This window comes from Solanum dulcamara, chromosome 11, assembly GCF_947179165.1.
Source record: "Solanum dulcamara chromosome 11, daSolDulc1.2, whole genome shotgun sequence".
Classification (NCBI taxonomy): domain Eukaryota; kingdom Viridiplantae; phylum Streptophyta; class Magnoliopsida; order Solanales; family Solanaceae; genus Solanum; species Solanum dulcamara.
Genome location: NC_077247.1, coordinates 39,357,745 through 39,384,687, shown reverse-complemented (window position 1 = coordinate 39,384,687; position 26,943 = coordinate 39,357,745). Strand labels below are relative to the sequence as shown.

The window sequence follows — 26,943 nt, the reverse complement described above, 5'->3', positions numbered from 1 at the left end:
AAATGCCTGAAATATATAAAGATTCTCGAGAAAATTATTCAATAAAACTTCAAAAATCTTTATATGGGCTGAAACAATCAGTGCGAATGCAGTACAATCGTCTTAGCGAATACTTGCTAAAAGAAGGATATAAAAATGATCCAATTTGCCCTTGTGTCTTTATAAAAAGGTCTGGATCTGAATTTGTCATAATAGCAGTATATGTTGATGATTTGAATATTATTAAAACTCCGAAAGAATTTTCAAAGACAGTAAAATATTTGAAAAAAGAGTTCGAAATGAAAGACCTCAGAAAGATAAAAAAATTTCTTGGTCTACAAATTGAACATTTTACAAATGAGATATTTGTCCATCAATCAACATATACAAAAAAATATTTTAAGGAGATTTTACATGGATAAAGCATACCCACTGAGTCCCCCAATGGTTGTGAAATCTCTTGATATTAATAAAGATTCATTTCGATCTCATGATAATGATAAAGAACTTGTTGGTGCTGAAATACCATATCTTAGTGCAATTGGTGCATTAATGTATCTTGCCAATAATTCTAGATCAGATATAGCTTTCTCAGTAAACTTGTTAGAAAAATTTAGTTCTTCCCCAACGCGAAGATACTGGAATGGAATTAAATATATATATTCAGATACCTCCAAGGGACCATTGATATGGGATTGTTTTACTCGAATGAATCTCCGTCACAATTGATTGGTTACGCAGATGCGGGATATTTGTCTGATCCCCATAAGGGTCGATCGCAGACAGGCTATTTATTTACATGTGGTGGTACATCTATATCATGGCGTTCAACAAAGCAAACTATAGTTGCCACTTCTTCAAATCATGCAGAGATAATAGTCATTCATGAAACAAGTCGAGAATGTGTTTGGTTAAGATCAATAACTCAACACATTCAAGAAACATGTGGTCTTTCTTTGAAAAGAGACGCTCCAATAATATTGTATGAAGATAATGCTGCATGTATAGCTCAATTAAAAGGAGGATACATCAAAGGAGACAGAACAAAACATATTTCACCAAAATTCTTCTTTACCCATGATCTTCAAAGAAAGGTGAAATAGATGTTCAACAAGTTCGCTCAAGTGATAATTTAGCAGATATATTTACTAAGGCATTGACAACTTCAACCTTTGAGAAATTGAGATACAAGATTGAAATGCGTCATCTTTGAGCTATTAAATGGTGTCTTTATCAGGGAGAGTAAAATACGCGCTGCACTTTTTTTTTCTTAACCAAGGTTTTGTCCCACTGGGTTTTTCTGGTAAGGTTTTTAATGAGGCAACACTCAAAGCGTATTACCAGATTTGTGTACTCTTTTTCCTTCACTAGGTTTTTTCCCACTGAATTTTTTCTAGTAAGATTTTTAACGAGGCACAACATCTATGGGAGTTGAGAATTACTATGTATATTATTTCTTGTAAAATTTTATGTACCGTGGACATCCAAGGGGGATTATTATGCAAGTGATGGATGTCACCATCCAAATGGGACCCGCCCACTTGCCAATTTGTCAAAATTGGCAACAAATTGTCTTCTTCTTTGCCTATATATAGGCGATGTTGCAGAACAAAAATATACACACGAAAAGAAAAATTATTTCTACTCTCTCTATATTGTCTTACTCTCTTTTCTTTATTATTTTGCCAAGTTAAATTTATTTTCATAACAATGTGAACTTTTTCTCCATTTTTGAAAACTATTAGATTCTTTCAACAGTAAAAAATTAGTAATTCACGTGGATTTTTTTTTCACTTCTAAAAATTTATAGATTCTTTTAGCCTGTGAACTTTGTAATTTCTACATAATTAAATCATGTATAATAAATACCTATATAATTACACTCTGCATAACTAATACCTTTATAATTAATACATGCATAATTAATCCCTGCATAACTAATATGTGTATAATTCTAACCAGCTACCAAACGATCCCTTAAATTGTTTGGTTATAAAGTTTGAAATAATTTATTCCAAAATTAATAATTATTACTAAGAGAAGTTATCCTGCATTCGATTGAAATAATAATTTGGGGATAATTTATCCCATATAAAATAGTTAAAATGTCAAAAATATCCTCTTAAACCATTTTAATAGCTCACCTTTTAGTTTTCACATCATTTACACTTATGGAGGTATATTTTTGTAACATCTCAACTTTTCAAAATGTCTAAATTAGCTCGTATATTTGCGACAAGACAAGAGAGTGACTAATAAATTAAAATTTTGTGGTATGTCACATTTTAAGTGTTCAAGGTGCATATCTTAAGTTTTGAAGTTTAGCGGGGTGCAAAATAAAAGTTGGCAAAAATTATCGTAAGTTTTTTATGGAGAATTCTCTGAAATTTGGGTCAAGTATCTCGGAGGCTTTCTCCCAATACATGCATAAAAAGTTATGGGGCCCATGACCTATCATATCGAATATCTACGAGTCTAGTTTCCAATGTATTAAACCGTTTGTCAATAAGACTTAAGAATAGAGAGATATTCACATTTTCGTAACATTGCACGAGTAGGCAGGTGAAGCGGGGCCCCTAGGTCGGTGTAACTTTATATATATCTTCTTTTTCGTTTTTTCTTCATATTTTTCATTAATAAATTAGAAAACCTCATTTCTAGGATCACTCAAGTTAGTAATTTTCTTGACCTAAGTCCTTCACGGAAGTTGTTCTACTCGTTGAGCTCGTTATCGTGGTATAATTTATTTTATCGATTTCATAGCGTATCACACTTTGGTGTGGGGGAAGCAAGGTTTTGGTGATATATTGAGGGTTCTAGGTGTATTACGAGCTTAATATCAAGGTAAGATTCTTCTTTTATTGTTTCTAGCTTTGATAAGACGCAAATAGTAATTTGCGACAATAATCCATATCTTTTGTCTGATTGTCGTGGTATCTTGTATTAGTGGGATGCTTGTAAATATGTCATGTTGTAGTATTAGGGAGGAATTTGGAAAGAAGTCAATAGGCCATATGAGTTCATCGAAAAACGTATGTTAAAGCTATTTCCTTTTCCCAGAATGTCTCCATAGCGCATTGTTATATTTAGCCAAGATTGTTGGTTGTTGGCTGCCCTAGCTGTTGTAAAACTCCCTTATAAGGATTCATATTCTGTTAGTAGAGGCCTTATGTTGGGCATGACTTGGAAGCTATTTGTATAGGTTGCTTATAGCTAAATTGCTCGACTTTAACCTATTGAATTGTTATTGTTGCTCTTGGGACTATTGTGGTTAGCGACATGAATGTGATCTTGCCTAAGAAGGCTATGTATTGCCTATGGAGCTATATTGATGCCTAAAAAGGCTACCATAGTGCTGTCTAAGAGGGCTATGAGTTGCCTACGGTGCTATATTGACGCTTGAGAAGACTATGTGTTGCCTAGGGGGCTATGTTGTTGCCAAAAGGACTATGAATTGACTGTGATGTTATATTGATACCTAAGAGGGCTACGTGCCACCTACGGGGCTATATCATTGTCTAAGAGGGATATATGACTGCCTACGGGGCTAGGGGACTACCGATAGGGGTATATATACTGAATTGAACCTTTTGGACTTATAGGGGCTTAGGTAATTGGTCTTATTTGCTTTTTGTATTGGCCGAGCTTATCGGGGCTTAGTTAGGTTGTTGTTTTATTATTTTTGATGTGTTTATATTTAAGAGAAAGTCAGTACGCTTATCTTAATCTTGATTCATTTATCTGATTACTCTCAGTATATTATGATACCTGCTCATAGTTTATTATCTTTCATACTCGGTACATTATTTCGTAATGATGTCATGGGGGGAGACAAAAATTTTATCAAGGGGGTTCAAAAATTAAACACGCTAATTATATCCATAAATAAATGGGTCGAGTCAAATATACCTATTTTGCAAGAAGCAAGAGTCTTTCTACAAGTTTTTCATTTTCTTTTGAATTCTCTTCAGCTCTTGAAAGTGCAAATGAAGAGGAAACATAAACTTTTATATTAAAAATACTTAAAATAAACACCAACTGAAAGTAAAAACACCTCTACAAAACAAAATTGACATAAAATGGCTTCAAAACAATACAAAAACATCCTAAACAATAGAAATTATTATATCTTGATATGTACTACAAAACATAGTGATAATTACACCACCTTGAAGGGGATTAAGAAACCAAACACGTGAATAAGTCGATCAAAACATTGATTTACAATTGAAATGCAACTACATACACTATTACAATTGTATTCTACAAGGTTTCATATCTTGAAATATCTTAATAATAGCATCATTAGAAATACTATCAAATACATCTTTTTCTAAATAAGGCACCAAATAACCACTAAAAAATCATCACTCATTTGGCTCCGCAAGTCATTCTTGATAAACTTTCATTGTCGAAAAAGCTCTTTCAATGGAGAAAGTGGCAACTGATAGAAGTAGAGCAAGTTTCACTAAGCGGAATACCAAATGATAATTAGAATGTTTCTTTATCTGAACTAATCTTTTGGAAAGATCACAAAGCCCATTTAGATCGGAGAACCTTTCATCAACATCACGAACATCAACAATGTAACTTGCAAGTTGATTCTCAAGAGAACTCATATTAGATTCATCAAAGTCATCCGGATATAATTCCACCATTCTCATTACTTTTTTGATGTCAAAACTTAAAAATGAGTTAATTGGATTTAAGCAAGCAATTCCATGAAGCAAATCGATACTCAGCTCATCAAAATAATCATTAAGTTCTTGAAGTTGTCAATCAATAATATTGCAAAATACTTCAACACGATAATGATGTAAGATTGTATAGTTAGCAAGCTTTCATATGATCTTAAAGATTTAACATATGGCTCCTTAAAGTTAGGTATCAAAACATCATGTTTGATACAAAATGTAGATACCTTAGCAATAAGAGAGTCTCATTCATCATCCCTTAAAACTTGCAACTTTCTCTTTGCTACTTCAACAAGTAGCATGTCATTTAAAATATCTTGCTTCAATTTTTGTAAGCATTTATTAAGCTCATTTGTGATTACTAAGACATCTCTCATCAAATGCAACATGAACGCAACCTCATATGTTCGGCAAGCTTCGAGGTGTCCCATTGTCTTAGCTCTTTCATCCAAATTTCGTGCATCAAGAGTAAGTGATTCAAGAACATCAAGAATAGAGCCAAACATAATAATAAAATTATTAAAAGATTTATAATGAGATCCCCAACGAGTGTCACAAGCTCTTGAAAGACCAAGTTGTTGATTCAAGCCCCTACCGGTTGTAAGTACACCCATATCTAATGCCTCTTTAATTATTTCTTTTTGAGAATCATGTAATTCATTCATATATTTAAAAAAAGATCCCAATATATTTAAAATATTTGAGATCAATACTACAAGTTTTTCCACTTCAACACACTTTTTAGAGACCCAACAAGAGTTAGTTGAAGTTGATGAGCAAAACAATGAATGGAATGAGCCGATCTACTTTCTTGCCTAATCAATATTTTAAGGTCATTGATCTCACCTTGCATATTGCTTGCCTCATCATAACATTGTCCATGCACACGTGATGAACTCAAAGATTGTTGAGCAAGTAAATTAACAATTGCCTCCTTTAGAGATGAAGCACTAGTATCTTGAACACGAACAATGTCAATAAGTCGCCCCATCACAAATCCCTTTCTATCAATATATAGAAATACAATAGTCATTTTCTCCTTGCGTGACACATCAAAGGATTCATCAACTATTAAGGCAAAGTAATCACCATTTAATTCCTCAAGAATAGCTTTAACGGTCTCTATTTTACATGCACTCACAATATCTTTTTAAATCATTGGAGAAGTCATTTGATCATTTTGAGGAGCATGTTCTAGTACACAATCACAAATTTTATCACATTTTTTTGCATACCATGAGAGAATTTCAAGAAAATTACCCCTATTAAGTGATGATTTAGATTCATCATGACCTCGAAATGCAAATTCCTGAGTTGTGAAAAGTCTTACTACATCAATCGAAGCACTTAAGCAAATTCAATAGCCATACTTGAGTTGATTAGATTTCCTCTCAAATGTAAATTGAATTGACTGTCGTTGTCGTAATAAATCTTGACATTTATTTTTTGACTGACTATGTGTGTTATTTGGTAGACCAATATGTTTATCAAGACTACTCTTTTTATTCCAACTCTTAAACCCAACACTTGATAATACTTCACCTCCTCCTTGATGAATGTTATGGTCTTTAAATAGTTAATAATACAAATAATAGATTGCATCTTTACTAACACTATACTCCAACCAATCATGATATAAATCATGAAACCATTCATGATTAAAACGACGTATTGATCCAAAAATATTTGTTTGAGGATACTCATGCACCGCTAGACGAGGTTGGCAAGGACCATTCAAAAGGTATACTCTTCTAATAACATCACGATGATTTGGATGATAGTTCAATACTGATATTCTTTCACCAGGATCAAACTTTAAAGAATCCAAATCAAATTCTTGAGAAGCATGTAACGATACTTTTGAATAATTAACATTTTCTTCTTGGTTAGATTGACTATGACTATGAGAAGCTAAACTTAATTTCAGAACTTTGGTGAAATACTTCTTCACTGAAGCTTGAGACTAAATCGTAAAATAAGAACTCAGTTAAAACTTAAAAGAATTAAACACACAATAGTAACCAAAATAAAATTTTCATAAAGATAAAAAATACTGAGATATACCAATCTAGCACAATTAAGGAGCTTTATATTAGTACCCAATGATAATATGACTTAATTTTCACTTCTAGAAGAGCCAAAATGGTACTTGATTATTTTCTAAAAGTTAAAGTAGTATTTTCTTGATCATTAAACTACATTTATCTTTTACTCCAATGTTAGATTAAGAAAAAATATATGAAATCAGCCTAAAAGAATTTGAAACTTTCATGGAATTAGTGAACAAAATTGAAACTTTCATATGAAAAAAATAAAAAATTGTGAAGAGTGGTGAATGTCCAAGTTAAATCTGTCAAATAAGAGAGCACATCAACAAATAACAAAATCAAGATATATAGAAATCTGGTAAAAAAAATAGAAAGAAAGGAAGAACCAAAAACTTATCGACGTAGCCATGAACGGAGACGAGAGCAAGAACTGTGTAAAAGAAAGTGGACTTTATTGAGAGACTCAGAGGTCAGTGGGAGAAAAAATGAAAAGTGGAAACTAGAAAGATCCCTAGAAGAAAGTTTTTTTTAATTTTGACTTTGTAATTAGGGAATAAAATAATATATCTCAATCAGCTTATTTTGCACATTTCATTATTAAAAAAAAAACAAATTAAAATGCCTAAAACTAAACTAATGAAAAAACGTTGTTACCCAGGCTCGAACACGCGCACTGCGCCTCCCATAGTGCAAAATCCTGAACCCCATTCGCCACTGAGCTATGCCTTTGATATACATTCAGGGGGTTCAATATTAAATATATACCTATAAACCAAAAAATTGAACTTATATATACAGTGTAATTTTTTTTCCAACCCCTTGGACACTACGTAGATTCGCCCCTGCTGATGCCCCATTGCCTGGGGGCACTGCATTCATGCCTGCAAGTCCCGACAGACGACCGGATAGACCTCCTTAGCAGCAGATTGACTTCTAGCAGGTTGGCTAGCCCTTTTTTTCCGAATCTGCCATAATTTGGAGGTTTGTTGGCCTTTGTTGTATATATTATCTTTGGGTAGGCCGGGGCCCTGTCCCGCCAAGCCTTACTACTCTTAGAGGCTTACAGATTAGTGTGTGGGTTGTATAGCTATGTTGGCCTAGTTTGTTGGGTTATTGGGCTTAATAGCTGTTTGATGCATTGTCTTCTTAAATACCTTCTTTCAGCTTCTGTATAGAGATCATGATGGCCTCGATGGCCTAATCAGGACTTATGTGCTAATTGACTATTTCTTTATATGAACTGTTGGAAATAGATCTTTGTGGTCAAGCCCTTTCCCGGACCCTGCGTATAGCAGGAACTTTAGTGCACATGGCTACCTTTTTTTAACTGTTGGAAATAGTTGTTTCATTTATAGAGTTGTTGACAGAGGCCTTGCCGGCCGAGGGCTTAATTTTAAGCCAAGATATACCTATTTGTTTTCTTGATTGCGGTTGGCTGCCATGCGCTAGTAGCAAATGATTTGACAGGGTTTGCTCGGGCCTAAGTTTTTGCATTAGGTGCCAGTTGCGCCCCTTGAGTTTTGGGGCATGGCAATTTTCATAAACAAATAATTAATTCTTAAAAATTATGCAATATATATTATTTTTAGTATAGCAAATCAAACATATTACTAAAAAATAATTCCAACACAACTAATAGCATCATAACTAACAAAACCAAACGCCCCTAAGTATATGGGATGTTTTTAGAAAAAATTTATTAACTACACACCCTTTTTTTATCATATTTTTTTATTTTTTCTACCATTTTAAAAAATATCAAAACTCCCTTATTTTGCTCCCATCATCCCCTTTTCCGAATACATCAATTCAAAATACCACATCTATGATTTCCTTCCTTTTTTTACTCGACAACTCTCTCCACAGTTACATCAATTAATCTATTTTTGAATTTCAAATACTTTTTTTTTCCAATTAATGATTTCAAGTCATTCAAGAGTTAGATTTCTTTCCATTACTTCAGTTTTTTTTTTAGTTTTTTCATCTTAAAAAGATGCTGATACATATGGATGAAGGTCTATTTTTGTTGTTCATCTTTTTGTGATATATATAGGTTCACATTTTTAATGTATCTAATTGTTTTTGTTTCTTAAATTTATGTATAATGCCTTCGTTTCTACATTATGATACATTACATTTGAATTGTATTTTCGAGATGGATAGATTTATCATGATACATTACTATTTATGTACATTATTTGAAGTTTAAGTACATTATTTCCACTATATACATTAAATAGGTAGTTATTGCCCATAAGATGTTATATTTTAGATGAATATATTACTAGTAGCCGTTATGTATCAGATACATTTATTATAAATTTAAATTTATGTATCATATTCAGAACTCATATGTATCAGAAAAAGATGAACAACAAAAAATTAAAAAATAAAAATAACCAGTTGTTCTATCAATGTTGTGTCATATACATAACTATGAATATGATACAAATTGATATTGTTATAAAATTATTAGTGTTTTTATATCAATAATTATATTTGATAATGTCTATAGATACATAATCTTATAGTTGAATAAGTTGAGGTGTATATATCTGGTAGTAAAAAATAATAAAATTTGTAATAGTTTTGTATCAAATAAATAACTATGAACATGATACATACTAATTTGTGTTTTAATAAATTAAGGTTATGTATCAAAACTAATATTTGAATAGAATATATATTGTGCATGATAAAAATATAATGTATCGTAATATTGAAATGAAGGCATAATACATTAATTTAAGAAAGAAAAACAACTAGATACATTAAAAATCTGAACCTATATGTATCACAAAAAGATGAACAACAAAAAATTGGAAAAAAAAATCAACAATCTGATTTGTTGAAAGAAAAAAAACGTGATGACGAAATTCTTCTACACATTTTTCTTTACTCTGTACCAATTCCCGTAACTTTTTTTCACTTTCAACAATAGCGCCATCCATGGATCTTGACTCAAAGCCTTTATCGGAGCCACCACCAACTTCCATATTTTGACCAACAACAATTCCATCACTTTTGTATTGTTCATACCTCACCCCACTTTTTTAGATTTTGGAATGTCTCAAAAAGATCGACAGGTTCATGTTGTATCAATACAATTTGTCGACAATTTTAATTCAAAAATTGAGTGTTTTTTTTTGGAAGGATGGAAAGAAGAATTTTGAATTGTACTAGCATGTTTCAATTTGCAGGAATTGAATCCCATTGCCAATAAAGTTTTTCCATGATTGATGCTTTCTTTATTTACTTTTTTTCTTTTTAAATGTAATAAAATATTCAATTAACAGATCTTCCGTTAATTTTTCCTTTTCTAGCGCAATAACATTAAAGACATCACTATGTATTAGGTAGGGGCGTTCATGATTCGGTTATTAGTTAAAACCAAAACCAAACCAATTTAATCGGTTTCAAATTTCTAAAATCAAACCAAAAAAAAAATAACCGTCGATTTGGTTATTGTCGGTTTGGCTCACCTTTTTTTATTTTTTATTTTTTTCAGTTTGAAAATAATAAATTTGTTGAAGGCAACCACATCTCGATAGACACAAACACCTAGTCCATGAACAACCACAAGAAAGCTATTGTGGATTCAATTAAACAATTAAGCAATAGTAGAGTTATTATTACACGAAAAAAGTAATTTAGTTAAATAATATTAAAGTTATTATACACCAAAGATTAAAAAATCAAATCTTTATAATAGCCCAAACTCAACAATTGAGGAACTAGCCGCTAGAGGGGTACAAAAAAATTATATACCAAAATTGAACTGTTGGGCTTGAGAAAATGATAAAGTTAAAGACTTTAAGTTAGTTAAAATTTGATAAATTTTTTATATTTTATTTATGAATAATATATAAATAATTATGGAATTTATATATATAATTTCTCAGTTCGATTTGATTTTTTTTGTGGTTCATTTTTAGTAAAATCAAAACCAATCAAATAGTATCGATTTTCAAAATTTAAAATCAAACCTAACCAAATCAAATCAAATATCGATTTTTTAAATCAGTTTAATTAGAATTGCAGTTCGGATTAATTTTTAAATCATAATCATGAACAACCCTAATATAAAAAAAAAGACTTATGTATCCAAGTTTTTTACAAAATAATGTTTTTTATAATTTTAAAAAAAATATAAGTTAACATTGCAGTAACGCGAAAATTATTTCACAAATACGCTGACAAGTTCCTTTACTTCTACTCCAAAACCCTAACCCTAAAACCCTCTCCAAACGTGCGATACTTTTTGTTCAATTGATATGTCGGGAAGAGGAGAAGATAGTGATTCCGATGCCCCCGAAGAACTAACTACCTTACAGGTTTGTTTAAATCTGAAATTTCTGATCAATTTACTGTCTTTTGCGATAACAGATGTACTCGAAGTTGAGCTAATTGGTTTTCATTGCAGGGAATTCAAAACGATGAGGAGATTAGAAAAGTTGAAAGAGAACATAAGGCTAGGTATGCTCTGTTCATAATTTTATTTTTTGTTTTGTTTTGAGGGAAGGTAATTGGAAGTTAAAAATTCAGTTCTTTTAAAGTTTATGTAATGCTAGTTTACTAGTAGATTATTTATTAGTCATACGATTATGATAAATACTTGAACTTTGTTCAATATCCTGCTGAAAAGCAGGTGTAGATATGTAGTGAGTGCAAGTGCGCTCTGAACCCTCTGACTAGAATCATGGACTTATCAGTTTTAATTTGAAAGATTTTATCTCGAGAGAGATCAGTTATGCTTTTTTGGTTGTGGAGGTAGTTCTGGGAGTCCACGTTTTCTGGCAATTTTAAAATTCAATATTCATACCAAGGTTTATGGGTTTGTTGGTGAATTGTTATAACTTCAATTTCAGATAGGATTCTGATTAATTGCTCGATTTATCTGGTGATAAAAGGTTGAAATAGTTTAATTGTTAAGAAAGCTATTTACTCCATACCTCTTAAGGTTTGAATTGAAGTGGCATTTCTGCACAAAAGCATCTTTTTTATTAAAGAGTAAAGGTTCCACGGAGTTTTGAACTCCTGTACAAAAGCATCGTGATGGGAGAAAAAGGGGTAAGTTATAGTTTTTGGTAAATTGAGTAGTAAACTAGTATTATATCACTGCATTGTTTCAGGCTTGATATTCAGGTACATGTGTTTTAGTCTAGAAATGTTGTCTTTACAAACTGGTTTGGAGGATAAATGTAAGTCAGTAATCAGTAGTAGGTTCAAGAACTATGAAATGTTGTCTTTACAAACTGGTTTGGAGGATTAATGTAAGTCAGCCATCAGTATTAGGTTCGAGGAACTATGAAAGTTCTTATATCTGCCATTCAGATCTATAGTGTAGATGGCAACTTAGATTTGCTTATGGTCCTTTGAGGCTGTTATATATAATTTAGTCCTGAAAACTGGTATAAGCTACTTGTAACTTTTATTCATGTGGGTGATATTAGCGGCAAATTCCACATGTTTGATTTGGTAGTCTTTACCTGGGGATTATAACCTTTAATTGCAAAAAATGTGAGCTACTTATGGTTATTGCATCGTTTTTCATGAAATGACTGCTCTGCTGTAGAGTTGTTCGAGAAGGGAAGGAACGTCGTAGACAATGGGCTCAAAAGTTAACTCCACGACCTACACAAAATGATGAAAGCATTGAAGATACAAAAGAACCTGACAATGCGCAGGAGTCAAAGGACAATAGAGGAATGCTACCTGATGAGATTGTGAAAATCCTTGCAGCTCGTGAGAAGTAAGTTAGTTGTTTCATTTTTGCATTTCTTGGTGTATTCTTCTCACTCTTGTCAGTTCTTGAAAAACGGTACTCAATTATGTGCAGGAAAGTTTTCTCGTCAGACTCAGAGGAAGAACATGAGAAGAAGCCTACCTGTAAAAAGAAAAGATTCAAGAACTCTGGGTGAGCATTATGCTCTCTTCTGATTTAATTATTATAATTTTGATAACTCACTTTTATTTACTCACTGTATCTTTGTTGGCTTGGACAGGTCTGGACCAGTTATATTGAAGGATCTACCACCTCCTCCGTGCTTACAGAATTCACTGGAATTCTTAAAGAAACGCAAGATGCAGGTATCAAGATCATCAGCTGTTCTGAATAATTCCAGTCAAGCATTACGGCTTCTATCTACATCTGGCTTGCTACGTACCAAATGATGGCTGATGATTTTGAAGATTTTAGCTCGGGCATTAGCTTATGTTGTATTGCTTGCTTGAATGAGAAGTATGCTCTGGTAAAGGTGTTAAATGGCGAGCCTGGTTTTGGACACCGGATGGGTAAACCAAAAAAAAGAAATTAAACTTTGTAACAACTTTTTGATGATATATTGCAAATTTTATTGATACTTGTGGGTAGGAACGGCTGAACTGTCAATCTGCAAGAGTCTCATCTCATTCAAGTGTTGAATCATTATGTGATTGCACAAGATTATGAATTGCTTCATAAAAATCATGATATTCTTCTAAATCTGTCATACAAGCTTGCTCAGGTTTGAGAAATGACAACCCATAATTAAATCTTACTAAAAGATATTCTCAGCTGTAGAGTTGTATGAGGTAAAAATGACTCTTGAAATTTTAATAGCTCAATTGGTTGCCTAGCTAGCTGAACTTTCATTTTGTTTGCCAGAGTTTAATTTACCACTCCCTACCGAGTTCCAAGTTCCATGTCAGTGCCATACACTGGAGTATCCAGTACCAGAGAGCTGAGAAAAGTGTTCCAAGTTATATTTCTGCTGAATTGTGTGATCACTGCCTAATTCAATGCAGTATCAAAATTAAGTTACCGGGCTTGAACTCCAGTCTTATGATAGTCAATTAATCACCATGAAAAGATTTCCACTAGCTTGGCACGAAAAGAGAATCTGACTTGCTCATATAGAGCGTGTATATTCTCATAAATAAAATGTACCAAGTTTTTGGATGAGATGATTACAAAACCCTTCAAACAAAATGGATGAATGAGGAAACAATAATCTGTGGATAGCAATTTTAACCTCAATCAGTTAATCTACAACACGGAGAAAGCTAGTCAAAATTTGTACAACACCTTCTCTCTTTATGCAGCCAGTACTCACGGACTTGTACAGGGCATCTCTTTTAATTTGAGAGATGCCCAAAGTTTCGATTATATACAAATACAAGGACATAAAGAACAAAATCTCCTTGTCATGGTTTCTTTGACCCTTTATTCATTTTCCTCTTTGCAAACCAACCATAACCGGAAGAAGGTATATATATGCTCAGTCAGCTATAAAACTATAGCGGGCTTGCTCCTGCGTGCTCAAAAGAATATTCTTACATGCCCACCCCATAGACAACATTTGCTCATACAAGAGACCCAAATTTTGTTCTGTTAATCTCTTGCCATCTTCAACTAGGTTAAGCCATTGCTTGAGAACTGCACTAGAACTACCACAAGCTTCTATACCCTTGCGGACATAACTTGCCTGTCAATCACCAGAATTGTTATTATAAAGAATACTAACCATTATAAAAGAGCTCAGCAAGAAAAAAACATTGCTAGATATATTATTCGAAGTAAAACTATTGGTTTACCAGCATCCTTGGTTCATTTGCAAAGGAAAATCATTAGTTCCAAATAACTACTTGATATAGTTATTACTATGAGAGTAAGAGATGGATATAATATCTTACATGCAATATGCCCCTGATCACATCTAGCGTGCCTGCCCCTTCCCGCAGACAAAGTAGGATGCCATACTGTAATAGCAAAGCAAGAAGAACTGCTTAAGAAACACATTCAGAAAGGTAACAGCTTTGCCTGTCCCTGATTAAATCTCTTACGCTTTTTGGCTATACATACCTCTTGGTTCCTTTTGAAGTCACTACTCAAACTTTCCGGGCTCAAGAAATAAAAGTCTTCACTATTCAAAGATTGCATCGTCATCACAGATAGCTTTGCTGTGCAACGTCTAGGATTTAAACAACCAATTCTGATAGACCATGGCTCTCTGCCTGATTAAAGCTGATTAAGAATGTTTCTCTAATAATGAACTAGCACTAACCCAAGTAATAAGGCCTTGTTACGGAAAAATGAAAGTTAAAAATTACCTCTGCTCCAAGATAAGCCAACACCCTCCTGTTTACTCACCTCTTCAGGTGATGGGACAAATCCTTGTTGAATCCATGTGCTTATAATGATGTCAAGTCTATCCTGAAATTAATGTAAAAGGAGTAATATCCGAATCAACACATTAAGATGATTAACATTCACTCAATAAAGACTGTTAAGTAGATCATGGCATATCACATATTTCTTCTCCTTCAAGCAAATATAACCTTAGTTAAGTAGCCAAAAAAAAGGCAGTATAATTCAACTTGATTACTAATGCTTTCAGCATAGAGAACGAGGGCCAACCTTAGTTAATGTCTGCAGATGCACATGCTTTAGTCCTTGATAAATACCAAAAAGGTCAAGCACTGAGAAGATTGGGTACATCACAAATGGTAGACCTGCCTGCAATCTTTTATATCATTCAGAAGTCAGGAATCTACATTACAGGGATTACCAGAAGCAGCACAAAATGTGTCAAACCACTTTTAGGATCTTATTATATAAGGAATGGTAGAAGGTATAAATCACATGTTCACTTCTCATATCACAGTGTAAAAAGGAAATAACAAGAGCCATGTTGTATAAACTGTTCCACTTCAAGCACAACAAGATAGACCAAATGGATAGGTTCATGAAGGCAAATGCAAAGAATCTCTATATAATTTCAAAACATAGATAAAAGCTGACAGAAATACTTCAGAAATTCAAATTGGAAAACAAACAAACCTTGGATTATTAGCGGACAGTATGTTCAGGGTTGCAGCAAGTGTAAGACCAAGATTATCAAAGCAAACTGTTTGAATCTGAAACATAAGCCAACAGTAAGATTGGAAGAGTGAAATTAATAAGAAACCAGCATGACATGATGAAACATTATAGAGAACCTGTCCTTTTGCAGAAACCTCACCAAGGTTATCAGCAATTGCAAAGCTTCTATGAACAGCAGTCTGTTAAACACGTCAACAATAAATTCTCAAACAGAAAATTCTAACTCAAATTTGTTAATGTTACTGATAAATCCAGAAGACACCTGTGCTTATTCATATCGCTAAAAATTTAACATGCGATTTGGCTATTTAAGCAAACTACAATTACTGAACATAGCCATTTTCCACATTAACTGGCAAAAACAAGCAGTAACTCCCTGATAATTTCATATTTCACTTGCATGTTAGAGGAGAAATTCAAGGTCTTTAATTGCATCAATTCTCTTCCAGCTGTTATAGATATGCTAAAAACGCTTAAATCTAGAAGACATTGTTTCTCTCAGATCTCTAGGACTTATGAAAGTAAATTGTTCATTAACAGAAGCAATTAGATGGCTAGAGTACTCGACTTCAACTAATTTCATTTTCAGAAAGCAATTCAACCAAGTGACAAAATTAAGTTGCATCAGCTTTACAGTGCCATAGTTGACCTGGGACCTCACAGTAGAAATTCAAAGGCTCGTAAGTGCATACATTTATTAGCCTACTATTTTGAATATGCCAAAGGCACTTCAGATCTTAATAGCCCTCTACATAGCAAAATTTTGAAGAAATCAATTCATATGTCAAATTGTAATGGAATTGTTAGAAACTATAAAGGGAAATAAAACATGGTAAACAGCTTAATGGCAAGATATGGGAAAATGTATCACTTGCAGTTAAAATAACTAGCTCACATCACACAAGTATCATAACAAAGAGCTAAAGCTGGAGAATTTGAGATCAGATCTCAAAAGTGTTACACATGCATATAAATATAACATCATACATTTTGTAGCTGAGACTTACACTAGTTGCTAGATAACACGCAAGGCTTATTTGCTTGGCAATGTTGGCAATTGATGCAAGCATCAAAAAGTATTGTGGGAATACAGGAGTCAACAATTCAACTCCAATGCTCAAACTGAAGAGAACTGATGTACAGAACCTTACTCTCTGCAGCCAACCCCATAAAACAAGGTAAGACACAGGCAAATGAAACTTTTACATAGTCTCTTAAGGTAATCTTGCTTATAAAACTGGCAATCTTTCTAGCGTACCGGCCAACATTCTTAGAAAAGATATAGCATCATTTTCCAAAAGATAAGAATGAGTCAGTAAAATAAGTTTTATAAGAGGACCTGCACAAATTATCCCCTGTTGTTCTATGTTAGAAAGCTATACCTTAAGATTGGTATCAAAAGAAGATGCTAGGCTAGCAGTGTAGATGCACCTGCACAACCGTCCAAGACCATCCTTCAGGACCCAATTCAGTGCAGCAGCTAATGGAAGTGAACGGGAGTTCCCAATTCCAATTGCCCGCAACATAGCCTGTATCGCCGTTCACAAAAATACAACCGATTACACAAGCCACTGTCAAGGAATTTATTTGAGTGATCTGCACCTACGATGCTAATACACATTGTGCAGGTACACAAATAACAAGTGAACTAGTGGTACCTTCATAAAGATCATAATGACTAATTCCACAGGTGAACTACAAAAAGGCTAATTCCCCATATAAAGATCATAATAACCAAATAGGCTCTTTGTAAGTATTTGTCTTTTTTCTTTTCTTGTAACATCTTTTGGAGGTGGCCAGCATAGCCCTTGATGCTGAGGAATACAAAAGTTACCAGTTTCACCAGAAAAATATCATGTGCTCCGACGGAAGATTCCAAACTCAACACTAAAAGCTGAAATTTAAACTTTTCACCATATACTAACAAACAAGTTTTACAAGTTCAATAACTGAGATATGAATATGCAAAATCAAAATCTAAACTTATTACTACCATTCACCAACAATTTACAAGTTCCATAGTCGAAATATGAAGACTCAACATCAAAATTCCAACTTTAATATGGTTATACGAATAATTTCAAGTTTGGTAGCTGAAATACAAGACTGAACACAAAATTGAAACTTTTCACCGTATACAACGATTTACAAGTTCAATATACGGAATATGAAGATTGAATACCAAATAGTTAAATAGCTGAAATATGAAAATTCAACATCAAAATCTAAACTTTGTTGTATAACAGTAATTTACAAAAAAAAAAGAAAAGTGTACCTGGGTCGCGAGAACTTGGAGAGCCGAACTGGAAACACGATGAACAAACTTCCACTTCACATATTCAAGGTAATTACGACTAACTTCCCTCGGAAGAAAGAAATTTCTTATTGCGGAAATACAAATTCTGACCAACTTTTGAACTGTATCTTCAAAACTAGAGTCAAAATCGGATATAGAAAATGCATTCCCTTCAAGAGAGACCAACTTCAAGTCTTTCCCATCCCAAATATACCTAGAATGACTATCTGAGTTGCGAATCGAGATTGGAAGATAAAAAGGAACTCTAGTTTCTTCTTCTTGCTTATTCAACTTTTCTTCACCAAAATTTAACGATGTTTTCAGAGAATTAGATACACTTGGGTAGTTAATTGAGGTTTTGAGCTTGGGAGTTGGATTATTTAGTAGCCTCTGTTGTTCAAAGATTTTGGGTGAGGGAATTTGGGGTTTGTCTGGGTTCCATGAGAAACAAGAACGGGTGTGGGTGGATGGGTATAAATTGGATTGCATGAAATTTTGCTAGAGAAGTCAGATTATCTTGACTTCTGATGAAGATGAAGTAAAAGACAGAATGTGTACGGCGGCGGCAATTTACTTTTCCGCCGGGAAATAACAGGGTTCACTACTACGTAGATATTCCTATCCCTCATAAAATTTAAAATTTATGTTTGAATATATATTTGAAAATTTTCAAAAAGCTCAAAAATTGGTCTGCCTTAGATTTTAGAAACTTGAAAAAATTGACGTTAAATTTTTCAAAATTTGATAATAAAATAAATATTAGAAGATATTTTTTTTATAGTTTGGGCTTAATTAGAGATTTATAGTTATAGTTTGCTTGATTAAGATTTATAGGTACATGTTTGAAAGAGGAGAGAGGCGAACGAGAATGGGAGAGGGAGGAACGAGGCGGGCAAGATCTAGGAGAAGGAGCAGAGAAGCGAGTGAGATTAGGAGAGGGGGGAGAGAGACGAGAGGCAAGAGAGATACAACTGTATTTATATTTATGTGTATTTGTATTCACCTGTTACCTTATTTATTTATATTTATACGTTACCATTGTTTTTGTGTTTATACTTGTTGTCTTGTGTGTTTGTATTTATATTTGTATTTGTTATCATATGTTGCCTTGAAAAAAATATTATTTGTATTTGTACCATTGAAATATACCATTTTTATTTTAAATCGCAAATAAAGATTTGTATCATTGAAAAATATTCTCATATGCATTTTGTATCACTGAAAATGTTCTGTATAATTAACAAGTATCATTTATATCGACTGTTACCATTTGTGTCTGCAATATGTATTGTAAAGAGAGAGGAGGAGGAGACGAGCGAGTGAGGACGGAGAAGAGATAGACAAGCCATGCCAGAGCGAAAGGAGAGAGGCGAACGAAAGTTCAGAGAGAGGAAGTTGAGGATTCATGGATATAGGACACTGCTATAAATATTTGAATAGGTATACGTTCTGAATAATTTAGGAGATGAAAAAGCCATGGCAGAGCTAAAGAAGAAGTCATGGATCTTCTTAGGACACTACTAGAAAGATTTTAAAAAGGTGATTATTATTTGAAAGATATACTTAATGAAACTCACGATTCTCTAATATATAACTAATACATATGTGTGTCACTTTTGTAATGGTAGGGATATATGTGAGCCATTTTTGTAACGAAGGTATATAAGCTATATATAGCAAAGTTGAAGAGTATATCATACTCTTTTCCCTTTAAAAAATTCATAAATTGCAAGTGAAATAAAAATAGGATTATTTTATTTATTGAGCAATCATCTCAGAAGGAACAATGGACACAAAATTCATGAAAGAGGAAGTTATTTGTAGTCTTATCCAGGCCCAATGTCATGCAAAATGCTCCAACAAATTAAATTCTTGGCTAGATGTATTTGCATAAAATTGTCTTTCTGTGGAACTGATTGTATATGTTTTATTAAAAACTTGATTGCTACCTGATCCATTTATATTAAAAATATACAAGAGTTGAAAGGTCACTGTAAAAGACTTAACTTGTGGGAAATTTGTGTATCGAAAAATTTACATTAGGATCTTCGACTATATTATGACACAGTACAAGCACTAGACGCAGCAGTATAATATACGAGTTTGATGTTTCTTTTGTTGATCCAAAATGCTTGAGTGATTAAAGCCAGTATAGCATAATCATAACTAGGGCTGTACAGGACAAATCGATAAACCGCACCAAATCGACAAATCGAACCAAATCGGAAAAAAAACCCGACTAGTGGTTTGGTTTGACTTGATTTGGTGTTTGAAAAAAAAACCCGACCATTATAGGGTTGGTTTGGTTTTAACTAAAAAAAGTCAAACCGAACCTAAATCGACCCGATTATAGATATACTACTTTTAAATTATGTTATACATAAAAATATTTATTAAAATGTAATTTATAAATATTTTTAAAATTTTTTTCATAATTTTTGTTTTCTTTCTTATATTTAGATTTGGACTTGAGTAGCACATCTAAATAATATACAAAAAAAACTTATCTTATAAAGTTATATTATAAAGTTAAAACTTCAAACAGTATTGTGCCTCCATCTTATATGTTGATATTTTGTACTAGAAATCTTTTTAAGAAGCACTACTCTGTGCTTTTTATTAGATACTATGAGAAACCCAAAAAAATCCGAAAAAATCCAAAAAACCCGAGAAACCCGACAAAACCCGAAAAACCCGAGAAAAATTGATATCGAAAAATCCGACTTTTATTGGTTTGGTTTGGTTTATAGATTTAATAACCTGACACAAATGGTTTGGTTTGGTTTGTAAAAAAATCCGAACCAATCCTGTCTATGTACACCCCTAACCATAACCATAACTTAAAAATGGTATTGTGGTTTATTACTGGCTTGTTTCGACACTAATAAAATTGATATCATATCACAAAATGCATCATTTATTTTCAACTCTATTCTTGGTTAAGAAACTATTATGCCACCAAACTGAGAAAGAGGAATCAAAATTAAATCTTATTCCTTCAAGTTTAATCCTTGTTTGGTCTTTCATTTTTCTAATTCTTATTGCTTCAAGTTTGAGTTCTACATAATAGTACATGCATAAGTTACATGCTGAGTCTACTTATTATGCGGACATTAGTAATGCATTTATTAAAACAATGAAAAATGTAAAAAAATTTACCTCCCCATAGGTTACAAACTTTTATTGTTTAGTAAAACACATTTTTAATAAACTTATTTTTAGTTCATATATCCAACCAATAAGAACCTAGTTACAACATCCATTATTCCCGCAAATTAAAGGTCTAGGAGAAATCCAAAAAGTGTAGTGAACAGAAGAAGATGAGTAAGAAAAGGATCTGTGGCAGATGAAGCAAAGATAAACGAAAGGTGTTACGATGGATAACCATTTGGAGACGAGAAATGCAGACCGACGTGTGTGGTTGATGAAATGCCCTACCGTTGTCTCTCGATTCTTCGAACAACATCAACACTCTTCTTCTTCAACTCCTCTTTCTTCCGCTGAGAATGATCTCTCTTTTGTTTCTCCTGAACCTGTTGCCAAAGTCACCGTCGTTGTTGACCCTCTCCTCCCCAATGATGCCACTCAGTTTACCATGGAATTGGCTGGAACTTCATCTGGAAACATGCCCACTCACTACTCCATGGACATGTCGACAGATTTTATTCCAATGTCTATATTTTCTGAGTCTACAGCTCAAGGAAAGCTTTCCGTGGAAGGAAAGATATATCACAAATTTGACATGAAGCCTCATCATGAAAACATTGAGAACTATGGAAAACTTTGCCGTGAAAGGACCAATAAGTACATGACGAAAAGTAGACAAATTCAGGTTATTGACAATGATAATGCCAAACATATGAGGCCTATGCCTGGATTTTTTGCAACTAAGGCGGCTTCTGGATCTGCAGATAAGAAGAAGGCGCCAAGTAAAGGATTAGAAATGAAAAGAACAAGGAGGGACCGTGATGAAATGGAAGAAATCATGTTCAAACTCTTTGAGAGGCAAGCAAATTGGACTCTCAAACAACTGGTCCATGAGACTGACCAACCTGAGCAATTTATGAAAGACATGCTCAAACTTCTCTGCATCTACAATAATAAGGGCGCTCATCAAGGCACTTATGAGTTGAAGCCAGAGTACAAGAGATCAGAAGACAAAGCTGATTCTTGATTATTTTAGCATAAGCTTTCTGATCGGAGGCCTTAGGTCAGCCAAGGGAATACACCAACTGATTTTACTTGAACATGCCATTCCTTTGTCCATAAAATCAAGTTTAAATAAATAAATGAAAATAAACTCTTTCCAACCGGAACAGTTTGCTGTTCCAAGAATGCATTTTACAGCTCACAAGGGTTCATGAGTTGAGGTTTTATTTCTTACAACAGACAAAGATTGAAGAGATGATTGTAACTTGTAAGTTGTAACCATCATTTTTACTTGTGTGCACTATAAGACACCTTCCCTTCACCATTGCTTTTGAAGTTATTTGAAACAGTGGCATAAACATCTTTTCCCGATTATCGTGGTGTGTGGGCCAGCTTGTACACACCTCGATTAATTTCACAGGATACCTGCTACCTACCACCAGTAATGGATACCAGGTAATTTTGTCCGTTGAGGCTAGAACAAGGTGCTCAATCCACTTTATTGACCACTAGGCCATACCCTTGGGTATAGTGACATAAACATAGGTCTTGGTTAAAGCAATCATGTTGATAGTTTTATCCAAGACAATCAAACTAGATTCTGTAATCAATTTGAGCTAATTTAGGTACCTGCTAGATATATCTGCATACAGAAGCTCCCCAAAAGAATGGGTAGAAAAGGTAGATGAACAAAAGAAATCAAGGCAATTCATTTGAGAATCACCCCACATAGAGGACCAGCTGGTTAGATGTTTCCATGTTGTGCACTTGTCCTGTGGATGAGAACATCCATTTATAGAAACCCTCAGGTAACAAAGAAAGTAGTACAAAATATCAAATCAGGACACTAAGAGACAAATTAACTGCGTATGAAACTGTCCAAGCATTGGTGGACAAAGTTACCTGAAACTTCTGTTGATGGTAGTAGGTACTCTGTGGAATTAGTCGAGGTATGAGCAAGCTGGCCACAACACCATCTGTTGCTATTTGCTTCATTAGCTTCAAAAAGTTTGATCTTTGGTGCTGTGAGATTTAAGCTTATTGAGCTTGTTGCAGACGACGAAAAGTCATGTCCGCTACGCATGCACTAGTTGAGGAATATCACTAGCACACCAATAAATTTATGTTCCTACTTAGCTCCTTTTTCTCCTCAGGAGTTGTCATCGTGAATATATTTCACAAACAAGAAACTCTATGTGCAACTAGGTATCTCCATATTATATCCAAAATGTGTTTTCTGGTCTTCATTAATGGAATTTAGAATCAAATCGACCATTCATATGTTCATGTAGAATCCAAAATATTGAAATCATCAAGGTCAGCCATCAGAAAGGTTCTTTTATTTCAAATGGAATCATGGTGCCGGGGGTTAGGCTTTGACCCTTACGTCGAACATTAATATCCAAAGAGTGTATGAAGTAGGGGAGACATATTGACTTACCACCTCATACATATGCCACACTTGAACATACTCAACTCTACACAAGAAGTTCATGAAAAAAAACCTCCATACAAGATGCTAATATTACAAAATAAAAAACTCTGAGGTTTTACATGCTTTGGGCGAAATTGCTCTAATTTTTGTTGGGAGGAATACTTCCATTGGCAAAGAATGGATCTATGTGTTGAAGAATTGATTTTCAAGACGTAAAAGCTTTTGCTCTTTGATAGGATGTATCTATGTGTTGAGAACATGGAACCGACGCCTCAGCATTGATAGACTCAGTTTGTACCATCAGATACCCCTGGAAAGTGGAAATATGGAGACATCTATCAAGGAAAGCTTAGTATCATTAATCACTTCAAGGACACAAACATCACCATATTTTAACTTATTGTCCAGAACGAACGCCTTCCAACCACAAGTAACTTTAGCATCGTTCCTCCGCGAAATGCATTTGACAGACCAAGATCCTTTCCCTGGAACACGCAACACTATATTGCCACTGTTCCGCATTAAATACATCCTAGCAAATTTCAATGGTATGTACTGCCAAAAGAGGTAAATCATAAATTGAGTTTAAGATTGTGCATATGTATGGAATGAATAAAGAAGGATTGTATCAAGCATCTACAAAGGTTTGATAGCTTACCAGAGTGTGTGGTCTCGAGACATACGATGGACGCATAATAGATAATATGAATGGATTCTTAGATTTAAAAGCTTTTGCTCTTTGATAGTTATCAGCTATCTCTTCGTTGCTCTCTGCCTCGCTCTTACTGGTAACAATGTTGGATTGTTGCTCGTGCTCCTCGCAGTCTTCACTTATTACTTGAAACAGATATCCAAAGCAATGTATTATATTAAATTATAACGTAACAAGATGACTGATTTCATTCTGTTCATAGCTAATAAACCAGATAAGATGTTTTCTTACCTAGTGAAACTACATTCCGTTGAGACTCTTCTTCCTCGATTACATTAGTTTGATGTTCAACTGGACTATCATCCTCTTCTTCCCCTTCTTGTCTTTCCCTTTTTCTCTCCTGTATTAAGGGATCATGGCTCAGATTTAGAGAAGAATGCTCAACCACATCCGAAATATCTATAGAATCATCCGACTCAGTCTCTGCTGTTGGATATTCAATTTCTGCTGCACTCAAATCAAATATAGTGACATTAAAATGAGAACGAGCATTGTATCCGAACATCAAAAAGTGTCCGCGTCTTATTGAGTAATAGTCGCTGAAATCCTTCCATCCTTCAGCTAGCCAAATTTGGCCTTCAGAATGTTGCACTTCAACCTCCCATACTTCTCCACTGGGAACCTCAAGATACACAGGGTTTAGCATGTTCTTGCAATATCTGTTGGCAAATTCTTCTGGAATCCTCTGTGTTCAAAGGAAATATGAAGTCAGTTTCATACATAATTGGCAATAGACACCTGCGCACACAATATATTTTTATTCGACCTATATTAAATTGTCCCACATTGATTGAGATGACGAGCTGAGGTCTTGCACATTTCTTACCTCATTAGCTGGCTTCTGCTATTGAATAAGGGCAAAGATTCATTTCTTACCTCCAAGCCTCCAAATTTAATTGGCATAATACAATATGTCATTTAACTTGACCGCGCGTGTGATATTTATGCCCTCGAACACGACTTTAGGGTGTGTACAAATAGATATTTAAATTTGTATAAAATTAAACAAGAAGATATATATGTCCTACTTAGTGTCTGTATTATGCCACAACGTGTGTATCTAGTTGTTGAACTTTATACAAATTTAAGAGTCTTACTTGTGGACACACAAGCATAAATGATAGTTAAAAGAAATATTTATGTATTATGCCAATTTAATTTATTTACATGCGTTTTTTGAGAAATTTTCATTGAATTAGACTACCAATCGTTCGATTTAAACGCACATTTGAAAGTAGAGTTGCACTAACATAGAATTGAGAATCGAAGATTGAAAAGAGAAATTAAACAAGGAAAATAGGGAAAAAAGTACTTACGAGACTGCATAATTCATGTGGGCAAAAAATGATCTTGCAGAATTTGGGTTGAGAAATGTTAGAAATGGAAGAGGCTTCATCAATTTGCCTGCGGAACTTGTTTACCATGACTGCGGATGGGCAGCAGTAGCTCAGTAAGCATATAAGTACATTTATCACTCTCTTTGGGCTTTTCTAATTTCCTATCAGGGTCGCCAAAAAAGCCTATCTGTGCACTTCTCCACCCATTGTTGAGACCCAAAAAGTAATAATAATCTTATAAAACTACGCCACATTTAGGCACGAAATAAATAGTCAAATTGTGGAAAGAATTTTATTGGACAAGCCAATTATGTTTACCAGGCAAAAGAGGTAAACCTAAGAAAATAATTGAATATTAATTCAATGAAGAAATGAATATTAATTTTATTTAAGAATATAAGTTGATGTTTAATTATAAATTTTGAATTAGATTTTAATATTTAAATATATGTGTAGTCATAATGTATTTTGTATCAAAGTTTGACTATCTTCAAAAAAAAATTCATGTTTCAAAATGTTTCACTTTCTGTTGCAAAAGTTTAATTTTATTTCAAGCAAAATACATATCTAAAAAAATATAACTTTAAATTTAAAAATAAGAAATTCAAAAATTTAAAATTTTCAAATTTCTAAATTTAAAATGTATAAACAAACAGAGCTCATGCGGGGCACTTCACATGGTTCTATATATGGCCTTAGATAATTTTTATCGATTTCATTTAAGAAAATATTTTTTTGAGTGTTCACTTCGTTTCATTTAAGGTTAACCAATTCAATGGACACGTGGAAATTTTTGAAATTTTTAATATTATATATGTAACGATATTTGGACACGTGGAATTTTTTGAAATTTATAATATTAAATATGTCATGATATTTATATAGTTATAAAAATAACTTTTATAGGTAAAATTAAAAATTATTAAATTGTTTTTAAATATAAAAATTAATAAATTATTTTAAAATATAAAAATTAATTAATTAATAAAAATTAATTAATTTTATGTAAAAAATTATTTTACACTAATTTGTAATTGAAAGAGACGATTAGTGTAATATCAATCATAACAAGGTAATCAAAGAGGATTTACTAAGCTAGCTTTGACCCCAAATTCCCAAATATTTTTGGCAAATAATTTTTGGGTGAAGTTTTATTATGCGTTTGATCACAAATTTTCTAAAAATATTTGACTATTTCAAAAAATATGATTTATATCTGTAAGTTTTAAAATTATTAAAAATACTAATAAGTTTCTATTATTATTTTATAATGAACATGTTTCGTTAAAAAATAACCTTATATCATAATTTATAACAACCAACAACAACAAAATAACAATATGGACAAGAGCAATATATTAATCGCATACTCAATTTTGTCACTGATTTAGTTAGAATTATAATCCATTAAAAAAATATTTTTTTTCTCA

At 33.2% G+C, this 26,943-nt stretch overlaps 5 protein-coding genes across 5 annotated transcripts; 2 read left to right on the top strand and 3 right to left on the bottom strand.

The window, feature by feature from the left end:
• Positions 1 to 4,367: 4,367 nt before the first annotated feature.
• Positions 4,368 to 5,664, bottom strand: LOC129872565 (uncharacterized). The gene is made up of 2 exons (XM_055947523.1): positions 5,520 to 5,664; positions 4,368 to 4,744 (listed from the first exon to the last, which is right to left on the bottom strand). The coding sequence occupies exons 1-2, from the start codon at positions 5,662 to 5,664 to the stop codon at positions 4,368 to 4,370; spliced, it is 522 nt and encodes a 173-aa protein (XP_055803498.1).
• A 5,229-nt stretch (positions 5,665 to 10,893) lies between these two features.
• On the top strand, positions 10,894 to 13,223 carry LOC129873206 (uncharacterized). The gene is made up of 5 exons (XM_055948250.1): positions 10,894 to 11,055; positions 11,145 to 11,197; positions 12,297 to 12,473; positions 12,561 to 12,638; positions 12,727 to 13,223. Exons 1-5 carry the CDS (start codon positions 10,996 to 10,998, stop codon positions 12,893 to 12,895), a joined length of 537 nt encoding a protein of 178 aa, XP_055804225.1. The 5' UTR covers positions 10,894 to 10,995; the 3' UTR covers positions 12,896 to 13,223.
• Positions 13,224 to 13,697: 474 nt separating this feature from the next.
• On the bottom strand, positions 13,698 to 18,499 carry LOC129874470 (protein root UVB sensitive 4). Its single transcript, XM_055949759.1, has 10 exons — positions 17,860 to 18,499; positions 16,967 to 17,113; positions 16,592 to 16,738; positions 15,701 to 15,763; positions 15,543 to 15,619; positions 15,120 to 15,225; positions 14,813 to 14,915; positions 14,565 to 14,716; positions 14,396 to 14,461; positions 13,698 to 14,187 (listed from the first exon to the last, which is right to left on the bottom strand). The coding sequence occupies exons 1-10, from the start codon at positions 18,367 to 18,369 to the stop codon at positions 13,981 to 13,983; spliced, it is 1,578 nt and encodes a 525-aa protein (XP_055805734.1). The 5' UTR covers positions 18,370 to 18,499; the 3' UTR covers positions 13,698 to 13,980.
• A 249-nt stretch (positions 18,500 to 18,748) lies between these two features.
• LOC129872564 (uncharacterized) lies at positions 18,749 to 22,198 on the top strand. Its single transcript, XM_055947522.1, has 2 exons — positions 18,749 to 18,803; positions 21,249 to 22,198. The coding sequence occupies exons 1-2, from the start codon at positions 18,749 to 18,751 to the stop codon at positions 22,052 to 22,054; spliced, it is 861 nt and encodes a 286-aa protein (XP_055803497.1). The 3' UTR covers positions 22,055 to 22,198.
• Positions 22,199 to 23,490: 1,292 nt separating this feature from the next.
• Positions 23,491 to 25,719, bottom strand: LOC129872079 (B3 domain-containing transcription factor VRN1-like). The gene is made up of 4 exons (XM_055946932.1): positions 25,493 to 25,719; positions 24,408 to 24,861; positions 24,123 to 24,301; positions 23,491 to 24,019 (listed from the first exon to the last, which is right to left on the bottom strand). Exons 1-4 carry the CDS (start codon positions 25,598 to 25,600, stop codon positions 23,765 to 23,767), a joined length of 996 nt encoding a protein of 331 aa, XP_055802907.1. The 5' UTR covers positions 25,601 to 25,719; the 3' UTR covers positions 23,491 to 23,764.
• Between the last annotated feature and the right edge of the window lie 1,224 nt (positions 25,720 to 26,943).